Below are 14,728 nucleotides of genomic sequence, written 5' to 3' on the forward strand. Positions count from 1 at the left end.
GTTTCTAACTCTGCTTGGCCACATGACCTCCACAGTTCATGTCACTCCTATGGCCAGATTAGCCATGAGAATAACCTGATGGACATTAAGATCACAGTGGATACAAGCCATTCAACCACTGTCATCTCCAATTCAAATAACCCACCAACTATGTTCATCTCTCCTCTGGGCGAACAAGAACTACTGGCGCACAGGCCTACCCTTCCAACAACCAGTTTCGCAAGTAACTTTAACTATAGATGCATCCACCTTAGGTTGGGGAGCACACATAGGCAATCTCCAACTCAAGGTACTTGGACAAAACTCGAAGCAACATTTCAAATCAATTTCCTGGAGCTTCCAGCTATACATAATGCTCTACATGTGTTCAAGGACTGCCTTTCACACAAGACTGTTCTTATACAGACAGACAAAACGGTAGCCATGTGGTACTTGAACAAACAGGGAGGTACGGGCTCGTATCTCCTTTGTCAAGAAGCCGCACAGATTTGGGACTGGGCCCTCACACGTTCCATATTTCTCCAGCCACTTATCTAGCAGGCATCCACAACATTGTTGCAGAACGCCTCAGTCGTCAGTTCCATCCCCATAAGTGGTCCCTGGATCCTTTGGTAACGACCAGAATATTACATCGCTGGGCCCAACCAACCATAGACCTCTTTGCATCCAAACTGAATCACAAAGTGGATAAATTCTGCTCCCTATACCAGCAGACCAGCAAGTGCACCAGGGAAACCTTTGCTCACCCCTGGAATTCAGGCCTTCTATACGCATATCCCCCGATACCACTAATTACCAAAACTCTAGTAAACTACAACAGGACAAAGGGTTAATGATACTCATAGCCCCATATTGGCCTCGACAAGTGTGGGTTCCATACTTCTCGACCTCTCGATCAGACAGCCAATTCGCCTGGGTGCAGCTCCCACTCTCATAACTCAGGATCAGGGCAGGTTGCACCATCTCAGCCTTCAATCCCTATCAGCCTGGATGTTGAAAGCTTGATCCTGCAACCACTCAATCTTTCAACTGTCTCAAGTGCTGGTAGCTTCACGTAAACCTTCCACACAAAAAACCTATCGATCTAAGTGGAAAAGATTCACCATGTGGTGTGCACAGAAAAGTATTGACCCCTTTTTTCCTGCCCCACAGCATATTTTAGACTATCTCTGGCACCTTTCAGACTCTGGTCTCCAGAACACGTCTGTAATGGTACATTTAAGTGCCATCTCAGCTTACCATCATACAATAGGGGATGCACCAATATCAGTGCAACCCCTTGTCAGTAGATTTATGAGAGATTTAATTCACCTTAAACTCCCATTACGACCACCAGTCACAGAATGGGACCTTAATGTAGTACTAACAAGACTCATGCGTTCTCCTTTTGAACCCATGGATTCCTGTGATATTAAATTTCTTACATGGAAAGTTCTCTTCTTAGCTATTACATCTGCTAGAAGGATGGGTTAGTTACAATCACTTGTCACATACTCACCCTGTACAAGGTTCTTACATGACCGAGTGGTACTTCGTACTCCACCCTAAATTCCTTACAAATTCCACTTGAATCAGTCCATAGTCTTGCCCACATTCTTCCCAAGACCCCACTCTCACCAAGGTGAGAGGGTTTTGCACACCTTAGACTGTAAATGTGCACTTGCATATTACCTAGACTGCATTGCAGTCAATAGGAAATCCACTCAACTCTTTGTTTCTTTTGATAAAAACAAACCGGGTAAAGCAGTGGGCAAACAAACTCTCTAACTGGCTTGCAGATTGTATAAGAGTTCTGCAATGAAAAAGCAGGCCTTCCTCTCCAAGGGCGAGTAAAGGGATACTCAGAGTAATGTCAACCTCCGCACACTATCGTTCAGTACCAATAGCTGACACATGTAAAGCTACAACATGGAGTTCTCTTCACACCTTTGCAGCTCATTATTGTTTGGACAAGGAAGGACAAGATTCAGCCTACAGACAATCTGTCTTAAAGAACTTGTTTCCAGTGTAATCCCAACTCCTGCATCCAACTGTGATTTCAGGCTGGCTCATTTTTTCCAACAGTACACCAGTTGTGCCTGTTGCACAAGTTGTTTGGTCCAATACAATTGACTCAGCCTGTAGCTTGCTGATCACCCATATGTGAGGACTATCATCCTGCTTGTCCTGGGATTAATCAAAATTGAATACCTACATAAGAAAATGCCATACTGGGTCAGACCAAGGGTCCATCAAGCCCAGCATCCTGTTTCCAACAGTGGCTAATCCAGGCCATAAGAACCTGGCAAGTACCCAAAAACTAAGTCTATTCCATGTTACCATTGCTAATGGCAGTGGCTATTCTAAATGAACTTAATAGCAGGTAATGGACTTCTCCTCCAATAACTTATCCAATCCTTTTTTAAACACAGCTATACTAACCACATCCTCTGGCAACAAATTCCAGAGTTTAATTGTGCATTGAGTGAATAAGAACTTTCTCCAATTAGTTTTAAATGTGTCCCTTGCTAACTTCATGGAGTGCCCCCCTAGTCTTTCTACTAGCCGAAAGAGTAAATAACAGATTCATATCTACCTGTTCTAGACCTCTCATGGATTTTAAACATCTCTATCATAACCCCCCTCAGCTGTCTCTTCTCCAAGCTGAAAAATCCTAACCTCTTTAGTCTTTCCTCATAGGGGAGCTGTTCCATTCCCCTTATCATTTTGGTAGCCCTTCTCTGTACCTTCTCTATCGCAATTATATCTTTTTTTGAGATGCGGCGACCAGAATTGTACACAGTATTCAAGCTGCGGTCTCACCATGGAGCAATACAGAGGCATTGACACTTTCCGTTTTATTCACCATTCCCTTTCTAATAATTCCCAACATTCTGTTTGCTTTTTTGACTGCCGCAGCACACTGAACCGACAATTTCAATGTGTTATCCACTATGACACCTAGATCTTTCTTGGGTTGTAGCACCTAATATGGAACCCAACATTGTGTAATTATAGCATGGGTTATTTTTCCCTATATGCATCACCTTGCACTTATCCACATTAAATTTCATCTGCCATTTGGATGCCCAATTTTCCAGTCTCACAAGGTCTTCCTGCAATTTATCACAATCTGCTTGTGATTTAACTACTCTGAACAATTTTGTATCTGCAAATTTGATTCTTACTCATATTTCTTTCCAGATCATTTATAAATATATTGAAAAGCAAGGGTCCCAATACAGATCCCTGAGGCACTCCACTGCCCACTTCTTCCACTGAGAAAATTGTCCATTTAATCCTACTCTCTGTTTCCTGTCTTTTAGCCAGTTTGCAATCCACGAAAGGACATCCCCACCTCTCATGAGGAACTTTGTCAAAGGCCTTCTGAAAATCCAAGTTTTCCTAGCGTGTAGCAGATGGACTCAGAACAAATGGGTATAGTGTGCTCGTGCTAGCAGTTGGAGACTGATCTGATGTCAGCACGTGGTACATATACCCCCGCAGGAAGTGCAGCAACTCAGTAATTTCAGTCTCCAAACAGTTTGGAGCTACCTCACGCTCGCTGAGGGTTTTCTTTTCCAAATTCTGACTAAATTCATAGAAGAATCCTACCTGAAGACTAGCCCCACACTCCTGCGGTGATACCCTCTGGTCCCTCCCCCAGTTGAGTTTCCCGAGGTGTTTTCCGTGGTCCCTCGGAGGTAAGAGCCGACTCGCAGCAGGGACCTAGTCCCCGAGTGAGAAGGGCTCGGGCGCGGCATAGAGGCAACCTCTGTCCCAGTGAGGACTTGGCCCCCGAGCGAGACGAGTTCGGGCACGGCCTAGAGGCAGCGGGTGCACTTCCTCGAGCGCGGCAGTGACTGTAATCACCCTCTCCCCCCCGCAGCCGGAGACCGCCCGGGTCGCAGCCGGGAAGCGCCGAAGACAAGGTAAAGCGTACATCTTTACTGGTGGGTCTCCGAGGAAGCGAGGATTAGCGGGGTCTGCCTACGTGGCAGCCCGCCAAGGAGGTCGCCATTTTACCTGCCTGCTTGCAGTCACCATCTGCCCTGGTTCGTCGCCTCACTCTAGCGCTCAACACTGAGCGCACAGGCGACGGTTGCATATGTTGGGCGCCCGAAAATAATTGGGTGCATATTTGATAGGCGCACGTGGATGGGCGCACATCTTTCGCGCATATTACAAGGCGAATACTCCGGCTGGGAGCGCACCGCATAGTGATATCAGTCGAGATGGAGCGTAGGAGAGCCCATGCGTCCGCAGAGCCGGCACCTCCAGAATCAGGCATAAGAACTCTAGGCCTCTGCTCAGCATGCCAGAGCCACACAGAGCGAGGAAGCAGACTCCCTATGTGCCCAATGTGAGGAGGCCCTGGGAGTTCCAGGCCAGGGCCGGTCCCAGCCCAGCGTACTTGCCAGTTCCTCAGGGAACACCCCGGACCTAGCAGGCAGCGGTGAGCAGCCAGGGAACCCGAGAGACCTGGTGCCCCTAAGGCTAGAACCTGCTTCGCTCTCCTGGGTGGAATTATTCAAGGGGATTCATGCCTTTGTCAAGATGCAGTCTGATCCCCGAACGGACCCATACGTACCGGAGGACCCCGCCCCTGGACCCTCAAGACCTAGGCACGGCCACTCGCCTCCCGGAAGCCCCACTTATGGGGATTCAGATTGTTCTGAGGAAGAGGGCGAGCCCCCTGAGGGAGAGCTTCCCTCTGGGATAGAACCGTATCGAACCATGAGGCGCTTCTTTATTAAAGAGGATCTCCCAGACCTGGTCTCTCAATGCCTGTCTGAGCTGGCTATCCCGGGCCAAGGCACCCCGGGGAACCTAGAATGAACCCTCTGCTAGAGGGCCTGCGCCAAATGGCTCACCATTTTCCCCTCCTACAAGCAGCACAGCAGCTAATCGATCTGGAATGGAATGCGCCGGAGGCCTCATTCAAAGGGAGGTCGGGCCTTATCTGGCATGTACCCCCTGGACCCGGCAACCAAGGAGCTACTGGCTTGCCATAAGGTAGACGCCATAGTTTGCGCAGTTGTGAAGCGCACCACCATTCCGGTGGAGGGGGGGGGGGGCGGCCCTCAAGGATGCACATGACCGGCGCATGGACGCCATTCTGAAACAAGCCTTTGAGGTGGCAGCCATGTCCCTACGAATTGCGACTTGCTGCACCCTGGTGACGAGTTCCTGTTTATCTCAAGCTAGGAACAACACCCCAGGAGAAGAAATGGAATCAGCTCTCTCGTTCCTCACTGACGCAGCCTCCGACCTAGTTCGTACGGCAGCCAAGGGAGTGTCATCCTCAATAGCAGCCAGGAGACAGCTCTGGCTACGAAATTGGTCGGCAGACTCCTCCTCCAAGACACGCCTCACAAGAATACCCTTTAAGGGATCCCTCCTGTTCGGCAGCGACCTCGAGAAACTGGCTAATAAATGGGGCGCCTCTCCATTACCCTGTCTACCAGAAGACAGGTCAAGGAGGAGCCAGCCATTTTCCTAGGCCATCCAGAGGTAGAAGCTCTCAGCGCTTCAACCCTTACAGGGCTCGCTACCAAGCACCTCGTTCTCAGACCAGGAACCAGTCCTTTCGGACCAAGCACAACAAGAGAAGAACCGGCTCGGGTTCGAGTCCCGGCCGCACCCCTCAATGAGAATCAGCCGACCCATCTGGGGGAAGAAGCCATAGGGGGCAGGCTAACCCTATTCTACCGCAGGTGGGTCGATTACCTCGGACCAGTGGGTCCTCGACATCATCCGAGAAGGGTATTACCTGGACTTTCTTCGGCTCCCTCCAGACAAGTTTGTGGAATCTCCTTGTCCACCCCTCAAGAGGGCGGCACTGGAAGCTACCTTGCGGAGGCTCCTGTCACTAAACGCCATAATCCCAGTGCCTGCAGGGGAGATAAATTCTGGGCATTGTTCCATTTATTTCATAGTACCCAAGAAAGAGGGCACTTTCAGGCCCGTCCTGGACCTCAAGTCAGTCAACCGGCACCTATGGGTCCCCAGCTTTCGCATGGAAACTCTGCAGTCAGTCAAAAGTGCAATACAGCCAGGGGAGTTTCTCACATCCCTGGATCTGTCAGAGGCCTACTTGCATATCCCAATCCATCGGGATCACCAGCGCTATTTACGCTTCAAAGTCCTGAGCCAACACTTCCAGTTTCGAGCTTTACCCTTCGGGTTAGCCACCGTGCCGCGGACCTTTACCAAGGTCATAGTAGTAGTGGCGGCGTCAGGAAGAAAGGAATCCTCGTCCATCCCTACCTAGACGATTGGCTGATCGGTGACTTTGCCCTGGAGGAGAGCCACCAGGCAACCAACAGAGTTGTATCTCTTCTAGAAAGCCTAGGATGGGTAGTCAACACAAACAAGAATTCCCTGCAGCCTGCTCAGTCGCTGGAATACCCAGGAGTCCGATTCGACACCCAGGGAGACAAGGTCAGCCTGACCTCCAAGAGGAGATCAAAACTCCGGAATCGTCTGCGGACCCTGCTGAGCACCACCCGGCCCACAGCTTGGGATTACCTACAGGTCCTCGGCCTCATGGCATTCACTCTGGAGGTGGTACCATGGGCGCGGGCTCATATGAGACCATTACAACGCGCCCTCCTATCTCGGTGGAGCCCACGATCACAGAACTACTCCATACACCTACCTCTACCAGCCAGAGTGCGGAATCAGCTACGGTGGTGGTTGCAGCCCGGCCACATGAGCCGGGGGTCAAAAATGTCCTCCCCCCAACCTGGACTCTGATCACTACAGATGCCAGCCTGAACGGATGGGGAGCACACTGCGAAGAACTAACCGCCCAAGGGCGGTGGAACAAAAGAGTCGGGGTGGAACATCAACCGACTGGAGGCACAGGCAGTCAGGCTAGCCTGCCAGCGATTTGCCCACAGACTTCGAAACAGGGCGATCAGAGTGTCGGACAACGCCACCACGGTGGCATACATCAACCGACAGGGCGGAACCAGAAGCCGACAGGTATCCTTAGAAATAGTCCCCCTGATGGCGTGGGCGGAGGCAAATCTCCAGGACATCTCCGCCATCCACATCGCCGGGAAGGACAACACCATGGCAGACTTCCTCAGCAAAGAGAGCCTAAACCCGGGGGAATGGCAGCTGTCGCCCACAGCTTTCCAGATGATTGTGGATCAGTGGGGGACTCCAGGCATGGACCTACTAGCGGACAGGTCCAATGCTCAAGTACCCAGATACTTCAGTCGCAGGCGAGATCCTCTCTCCCACGGGATCGACGCCCTGGTACAGCCATGGCCTCAGGGGATTCTGCTATATGCCTTTCCTCCATGGCCCCTGCTGGGCACCATTGTACACAGGATTCAGCGGCACAGAGGCCTAGTTCTTCTAGTGGCCCCGGACTGGCCACGAAGATCCTGGTACGCAGACATGAGAAGACTACTGGCAGGGGATCCTCTACACCTGCCTCCTCACATGGACCTGCTGCGGCAAGGTCCCATCCTCCACGAGGATCCAGCTCAATTCTCTCTTACGGTCTGGCCATTGAGAGGGCTCGACTGAAGAAAAGGGGATACTCTGCATCTGTGATAGATACACTCCTCCGCGCACGCAAGTTCTCCACGTCACTAACTTATATAAGGATCTGGAGAGTATTTGAAGCCTGGTGCGAGACTCGTATCACCAATCCGCATGCCGCCAAAATCCCCATTTTGGATTTCCTGCAGGATGGGCTTCAGAAGGGGTCTATCCCTCAATTCAATCAAGGTTCACGTGGCAGCACTATCCTGCTACGGCCCCAGGAGTGACGGCAACAGCATCGCCACACACCCAGACTTTTCACGTTTCCTGAAAGGGGTGAAACACATTCGCCCGCCACTGAAGTGGCCAGTGCCCCTGTGGAACCTCAACCTAGTTTTGGAATTCCTAGCGGGACCTGCTTTCAGACCCCTCCGAGGCCTGTCCCTCCGTTTATTAACCTTGAAGATGGTGTTTTTGCTGGCCGTATGCTCAGCACGCCGCATCTCAGAGCTACAAGCACTGTCCTGTCGCGATCCGTTTCTCAGAATCACCCCTGGGGATATCCATCTTCGCACGGTTCCTTCCTTCTTACCCAAAGTAGTCTCACACTTCCACCTCAACCAAACCATATCCTTGCCAACCACGGAAGGTTTTTGAAGAAGTCAGAAGAAGGTTGAATACTGCACCATCTCGACATCGGCAGGCTTCTGTCCAGATACCTGGAAATGTCGGAAGCAGTACGAAAGACGGACCACCTGTTCATCCTTCACAGCGGGAAGAAGCAAGGGGAAGCGGCCTCAGGGCAACCATTGCCCGCTGGATCAAAGAAGTTATCAAGGCGGCCTACGTAGAGGCGGGAAAACCACCACCTCTACGGGTCAAGGCTCATTCTACAAGAGCGCAGGCGGCCTCCTGGGCAGAAACTAGGATGCTGTTGCCGGCAGAGTTATGTAAAGCGGCGACGTGGTCCTCCCTCCATACCTTCTCCAGATTCTACCGTCTGGACGTCCAGGCCAGGGAAGATACAGCATTTGTGAGGGCAATCCTAAACGGACCTCGGGCAGCCTCCCATCCAGTCCGGGAATAGCTTTTGTACATCCCATTTGTTCTGAGTCCATCTGCTACACGCTAGGAAATGGAGAGCTTACTTACCTGATAATCTCGTTTTCCTTAGTGTATGCAGATGGACTCGGCATCCCGCCCGGCTGCCGGTATACATGGGGATTCACCGACTCACGGTAAGCCATGTTTCCTTATATAGGGCATCCACCCTGCCGGGTGTCGACGCCTTCTGGTTGAGAACACTGGCGGTCTCCAGCTGCTATCAATCGGTCAGGTTAATCATGTTCATTTAATCGATCGGTCAGTCACACATATATCCATAAAGCTTTTGCAAGGAAGATTACTGAGTTGCTGCACTTCCTGTGGGGGTATATGTACCCCGTGCTGACGTCAGATCCGTCTCTCAACTGCTAGCACGAGCACACTATACCCATTTGTTCTGAGTCCATCTGAATATGCTAAGGAAAACGAGATTATCAGGTAAGTAATCTCTCCAATACTACATCTACCGGTTCACCTTTATCCACATGTTTATTAACGTCTTCAAAAAAGTGAAGCGTATTTGAGGCAAGACTTGCCCTGGGTAAAGCAATACTGACTTTGTTCCATTAAACCATGTCTTTCTATATGTTCTGTGATTTTGATGTTTAGAACACTTTCCACTATTTTTCCTGGCACTGAAGTCAGGCTAACCGGTCTGTAGTCTCACGGATCGCCCCTCGAGCCCTTTTTAAATATTGGGGTTATATCTGCTATCCTCCAGTCTTCAGGTACAATGGATGATTTTAATGACAGGTTACAAATTTTTACTAATAGGTCTGAAATTTCATTTTTTAGTTCCTTCAGAACTCTGGGGTGTATACCATCCGGTCCAGGTGATTTACTACTCTTCAGTTTGTCACAGGCCTACCACATCTTCTAGGTTCACCGTGATTTGATTCAGTCCATCTGAATCATTACCCATGAAAACCTTCTCCATTATGGGTACCTCCCCAACATCCAAAGCAAAGAAATAATTTAATCTTTCCCTCTATCATCTAACGGTCCAACTGCCTCCCTCACAGGCTTTCTGCTTCGGATATATTTTAAAAAGTTTTTACTGTGAGTTTTTGCCTCTACAGTCAACTTCTTTTCAAATTCTCTCTTAACGTAAGACATTGATAAGACAGGCTAACTTGCCAACGTTTATGCTGTATCCTATTTTCTTCTGTTGGATCCTTCTTCCAATTTTTGAATGAAGATCTTTTGGCTAAAATAGATTTCACCTCCCCTTTAACCATGCCGGTAATCGTTTTGCCGCCTTTCCACCTTTCTTAATGTGTGGAATACATCTGGACTGTGCTTCTAGAATAGTATTTAACAATGACCATGCCTCTTGGACATTTCTTACTTATGTAGCTGCTCCTTTCAGTTTTTTTCTAACAATTTTTCTCATTTTATCAAAGTTTCCCTTTTGAAAGTTTAGCATGTAATAGGTGTTATCCCAGGACAGCAGGATGTAGTCCTCACGAAACCCATCCGCCATCCTGCGGAGTTGGGTCCAAAACGTTTTATTTTTGCGAACGCTTATTGCTACAAACGAGACTGAAGGGAGACAGACCCCTGTGGCTCGATGGATCATGGCATGCTCAATGTGCCAGTCAAGTTTCTAGAAACTTTGACAATTTTCTGTGATAGTCCAGTGATGTCACCCATATGTGAGGACTACACCCTGCTGTCCTGGAATAACACCTATTACAGGTAAGCAATTTTGCCTTATCCAGTTTATCAGATTCCAATAATTTATTCGTCAGAGGTCAGCTAACCGGCATGCAGTTTCCACCTTCTCCTCTTCTTCCTCCTCCTCCTCTTTCTTTGACTAGGAACCACATAAGCCTATCCCCTGTTTCCTGGAGTTTCTTTAACCTACAGTATTGAAAAGGTCACCTTGTAAAGTTGCCAGAACTTCTCTTAAGTTCCCTTAATATCCTTTGATGTTTGCTATCTGGCCCCATCACTTTATTTACTTTATTTTAGCTCCTCCTGAACACAATTATTTTGAAATTCAGTTGTTTACCTCACTTCCAATCTTGTCTGTTTGTGATCCTGCCTTTAGAACAAATATTTAAGCAATTTTGCTTGTTTGCCGCTATCTATTCCTATCCACCTCTGTGTCTCAATGCTACTTTTGCACCTCCTATCACTAATGTATCTGAAAGGTCTTGTACATCTGTTTTGCTATATTTGCTGCTTTTTTTCCATTTGAATCTTTGCGTTCGACTACTTTTTCAGCTTCTTAGCTTTTCCAGATGTCTTACTCGTTCTGTGATCTTTTGTGAATGCTAACCTTTTCCCCTTACCTTTTTCAGCTGCTGCTTCAGAAAATAAGCTATTTTTCTCTTTAGTTTCTTAAAAAGGTTAGTTGCCCTTATCTTTTGGTTTTGCCTACTGCTCTTCTACTTCCCCCTAGATTTTGCCATCCAGCTAATGACTCCTTGAGTAATTCCACCCCCCACCCACCATTTTAATGTTAACTTTTCTGAAGTCTAGGACTAGGGTGCAGGAGCTAAAGTGCTATTCAAATACCAACACACACCTGATAATGACAAATTCTAGGTGTGCATTTTTTGAAACCTATCCCAGTAGACCCTTATCTCTTAATTGTTGCCAGAAATGCTGCCACTAAGTATTGACTCGGGAGTGTGGAGACTTATCCACTTGTGCTTCGGTTTCAGATATGTATTTGCTTTGTCCCCCAGTAAAACATTTTGACCCTGAAAAGTGAGGAGCATGGTGTATGGAGTGGGGAAAAATGTTATCTAAATGTATGGAGTGGAGCAGTGGGCTATGAACCAGGAGACCAGGGTTCAAGTCCTGCTGTCGCTCCTTGTGAACTTGGGCAAGTCCCTCCATTCCCTCAGGCACAAAACTTAGATTGTAAGCCCTCTGGGGATAGAGAAATACCTACAGTACCTGAATGTAATCCACTTTGAAGCGCTGAAAAAGTGCAAAAAGCGGAATATAAATGTTAAGCGGTGTAGTCTTTCTATAGCAACTATCAAGTCTTGTGACTACTTCTGTGTGTCTCCTTCAATCTTTAACAAATAAACTTAAGAGGAGAAATGTGCTTTGAGCTAGGATAAGTTTACTTATTTAACCAATCCACAGCAAATCCTTGTCTGAGGGGGAAGTATGGGAAGTATGGTCTGATTTGCATTTGGTTTGAATTGATCTACTAAACTCCAGTATTTTCCCCTGCAAGGAAATCTTTCCTTTAGTTTGCATTTACTTTTATTTTATTTAAACCACCAGCAAGCTGAAGAGCAATATAGAAAACAAATTTCAATGGTAATATTTTGCTGCTGCCTGATTTACTGATTTAAAGGATAGCTGTCCTAACCCTCCCCAAAGAAAAAATAGGACAGCTAGTATAAGTACCTGAGTTGCTGGATAAGTACTTATATTCTCGAGGGGCTCCTTGAGGGAGCTTACTGGAGAGAGTATATTATACATGGCAAATGCAGCATACTATATCACTGGCCCTCCCCTACCTTAGCAGATAATTTTTTTTTTTTTAAAGGCACTGATTCTATTTTGCCTCACTTGTCTTAACTTTTTACTGTAAGTTAGTGATCATTATCAGTATCTGCCCCTCTCCCAACTATCTAGCAGATAAATGTCCCCCTTATGCAGGAACAAAAATCACAGGAAAAAAATCCTTCATTGTCACTCTTCATATCAAGAAGAGTTCTTGCTACCGTGAGTTGTTCCTCCCTGAACACATGCATTGTATTTGCTACGTTTAAAACTGTTTTCTAATTTGAGCAGTTTCTTCTAAAAGTAGAGGAAATAAAAGTATAATGTAAATTTTGTGTAATACTAACTCCGTTGACAACCTGGGTAACAGATTCTTCTGAAATGTAACATCAGGAGCTTGTCAGAAAAGCAATGTTTAACTCTGTTAAAAACTCTATTAAAAAGATTGAAACATTTTTGGTTATGTTGAATTCTGATCTTGCATGTTTTCTTGTAGTTCTCCTCTCCATTTGTTCACTGTTATGTGATCCAAATCCAGATGACCCGCTAGTGCCAGAGATTGCACGGATCTACAAAACAGATAGAGAAAAGTATGTATGAACCTAAATCAGGGTGAGAGATGCTATTTCAGAGTTGAAGAAATCAGATGTTAACTTACCATTTTTAATATATGAAACCTGTTGAATTTTGTTTTTAAAATACACTTCAGATTCCTAGCTTGAGTCATTAAGTAATTAGAAAATCAAATTGTGTAAAGGTATGGGTTATGTATTTACACTGTACCTCTCTGTGGATGTATGCCGAAGAGGGTTATTCTGTTGAAGCAAGGCTGAATGAATACACAGTTTATCTGGTGTTTAATGGACCCTTCTCTCTAAGCCTTAAGGGCTTTTGCTCTAGTAAGTATATATGGGAATTTTTTCATGGGTTTTGCCTTGAGGCCCTCTTTTTTTTTTTTTTTTTTTTTTTTTTTTTTTTTTTTTTCCCCATCTGAGCATCAGCATGGACACTTTATTTCTAAAATGTTCTTTTTAATAGATTATTACAATACTTTTTTGTTTATTTTTTAAATTGTTGCATTGGTGCCTCTACAGTCCCCCAAACAGCACTAAAGGAAGATGTCTGTTATGGATGGGCATGACCTCTTTTATTGCTGCCTTGGACTGGACTACAATGATGATCCCAGAAGTTCAGGGCCTAGAAAATATCCATAAGACTGTGAAGAGCCACTGTTGATTCTCCTCCCTGAGTAGAGCCTCTTAGTGCTCCTCAGATACAGAGTTGACTCAGCTCCTCCATATTTCCTTTAGTGGAAAAAGCCAAGTTCTCTGGATCGAGCAAGCAGAAACAGGTGCTATTAAGCAGCATCACTCTTTAGAGCCAGTTGTGCACCTGGCATAGAGAAGAAATCCAGCCTTGGTTGTTGATGCACCATTCTCTGCAAATGGCTCCAGCACACGGTCTCAGCAAAATCAAGGCATAGGAATAGGCTGCTCCATTTGTTGCACTGGGCTAACACACTTTGATGCAACTGTTCACTAAATTGCTAGTGACTCCCATGTGTAGAGGAAAGTTTTAAGAGGCAGGAGAGATTCATTTACCCCTCCAATCTCCAGAACAATGTCACCATCGAGGATACTGGGCAAGGCCTTTGTCTAGGTACACTAGATCCCATTTGTTCCATGTTGCTCTTAATTTCTAACTAGCCTTCAGTGCAATTTTTGCAAAATCAGGGATTGTGCAAGGAGAGTCTATCCTAGTATCTGAAGATGTTTCACTTCCCAATGCCTGGCCAGAGGGCATGTCAACCCTTGGACTAAGTGGTGGAGTTGGTGAAGGCTCTTTACCTCTCTGGTGGCTAAGTATAAGGAGGGTAATCTTCAGCCCCTCCTTTCCAAAATATTACTTCTGCAAGAAGGAGACCCAGTTTACACAGATTGAGTGGGTACTGAATCAGTTCCTCCACCAGGTGGTTCTAGACCCTGGCATTCACTTATAGCAGAGTCCAGTTATTTGGAGAATGTACACCAGGAATAAATCCATCCCCAGTTGCCTAATTTCATTGTTGGAGTCCTGTATTAGTGTGCTTCCCCTCCTGGATCTGAGGTGGGTTCAATGGGAATACCATCTCATTCCTGCTTATTTGAGTCTTCAGAACCTTCAACTCCACCTGAGGACATCTTAATTCAGGTTTTTTGACAAGTTGGGTACAGCACTCTGTCCATGTTCATAAGGGCAATGATCAAGTAGATATCTTTGGCTGCCGTCAAATTCAGGAGACCTCAGCAGAACCATCACTGTTTCAATCTATTTTGCAAGAGTTAGACAAATGTGGGAGAACCAGATTTCTTGTGCCCCAGTAGCAAGAAAATTAGACCAGGTATAAAGCATAGAAATGTCCAGGTTTTGGCATAGTACAACTATCTCTCATCAACCAAGTTGTTCTGGAGTCAGCCACTAAAGCAAAGAGAACATTTTTTGAATACTCCACCAGGGAAAGGTTCCAGGTTACTAAACAACTTTAATAAAAATGTTAGAGTTCCATGTTTAATGCATGGATGCTCACTAGTTCTACATTTAGTACTTGATTGTATGCAAAAATTGAAGCTCGCCCTTCAGGTGATGTCAGCTCTGCATACCAACGGCCTTTCCTAGATATGGAAGAGTG

General features: G+C 46.6%; 1 protein-coding gene across 3 annotated transcripts in view; it reads left to right on the forward strand.

Moving 5' to 3' along the window:
- UBE2D3 (ubiquitin conjugating enzyme E2 D3) overlaps positions 1-14,728 on the forward strand; it is a 125,446-nt gene that overhangs the window by 68,172 nt on the left and 42,546 nt on the right. For 2 of the 3 annotated variants that reach the window (XM_029597036.1, XM_029597039.1), the window contains exon 6: positions 12,557-12,650. In XM_029597036.1, the coding sequence (XP_029452896.1) occupies positions 12,557-12,650 (94 nt within the window). Of the gene's footprint in view, positions 1-12,556; positions 12,673-14,728 lie in introns of all 3 variants that reach the window. The other variant, XM_029597044.1, reaches the window with a different exon arrangement.

Source organism: Rhinatrema bivittatum, chromosome 1 (assembly GCF_901001135.1).
Source record: "Rhinatrema bivittatum chromosome 1, aRhiBiv1.1, whole genome shotgun sequence".
Taxonomy (NCBI): domain Eukaryota; kingdom Metazoa; phylum Chordata; class Amphibia; order Gymnophiona; family Rhinatrematidae; genus Rhinatrema; species Rhinatrema bivittatum.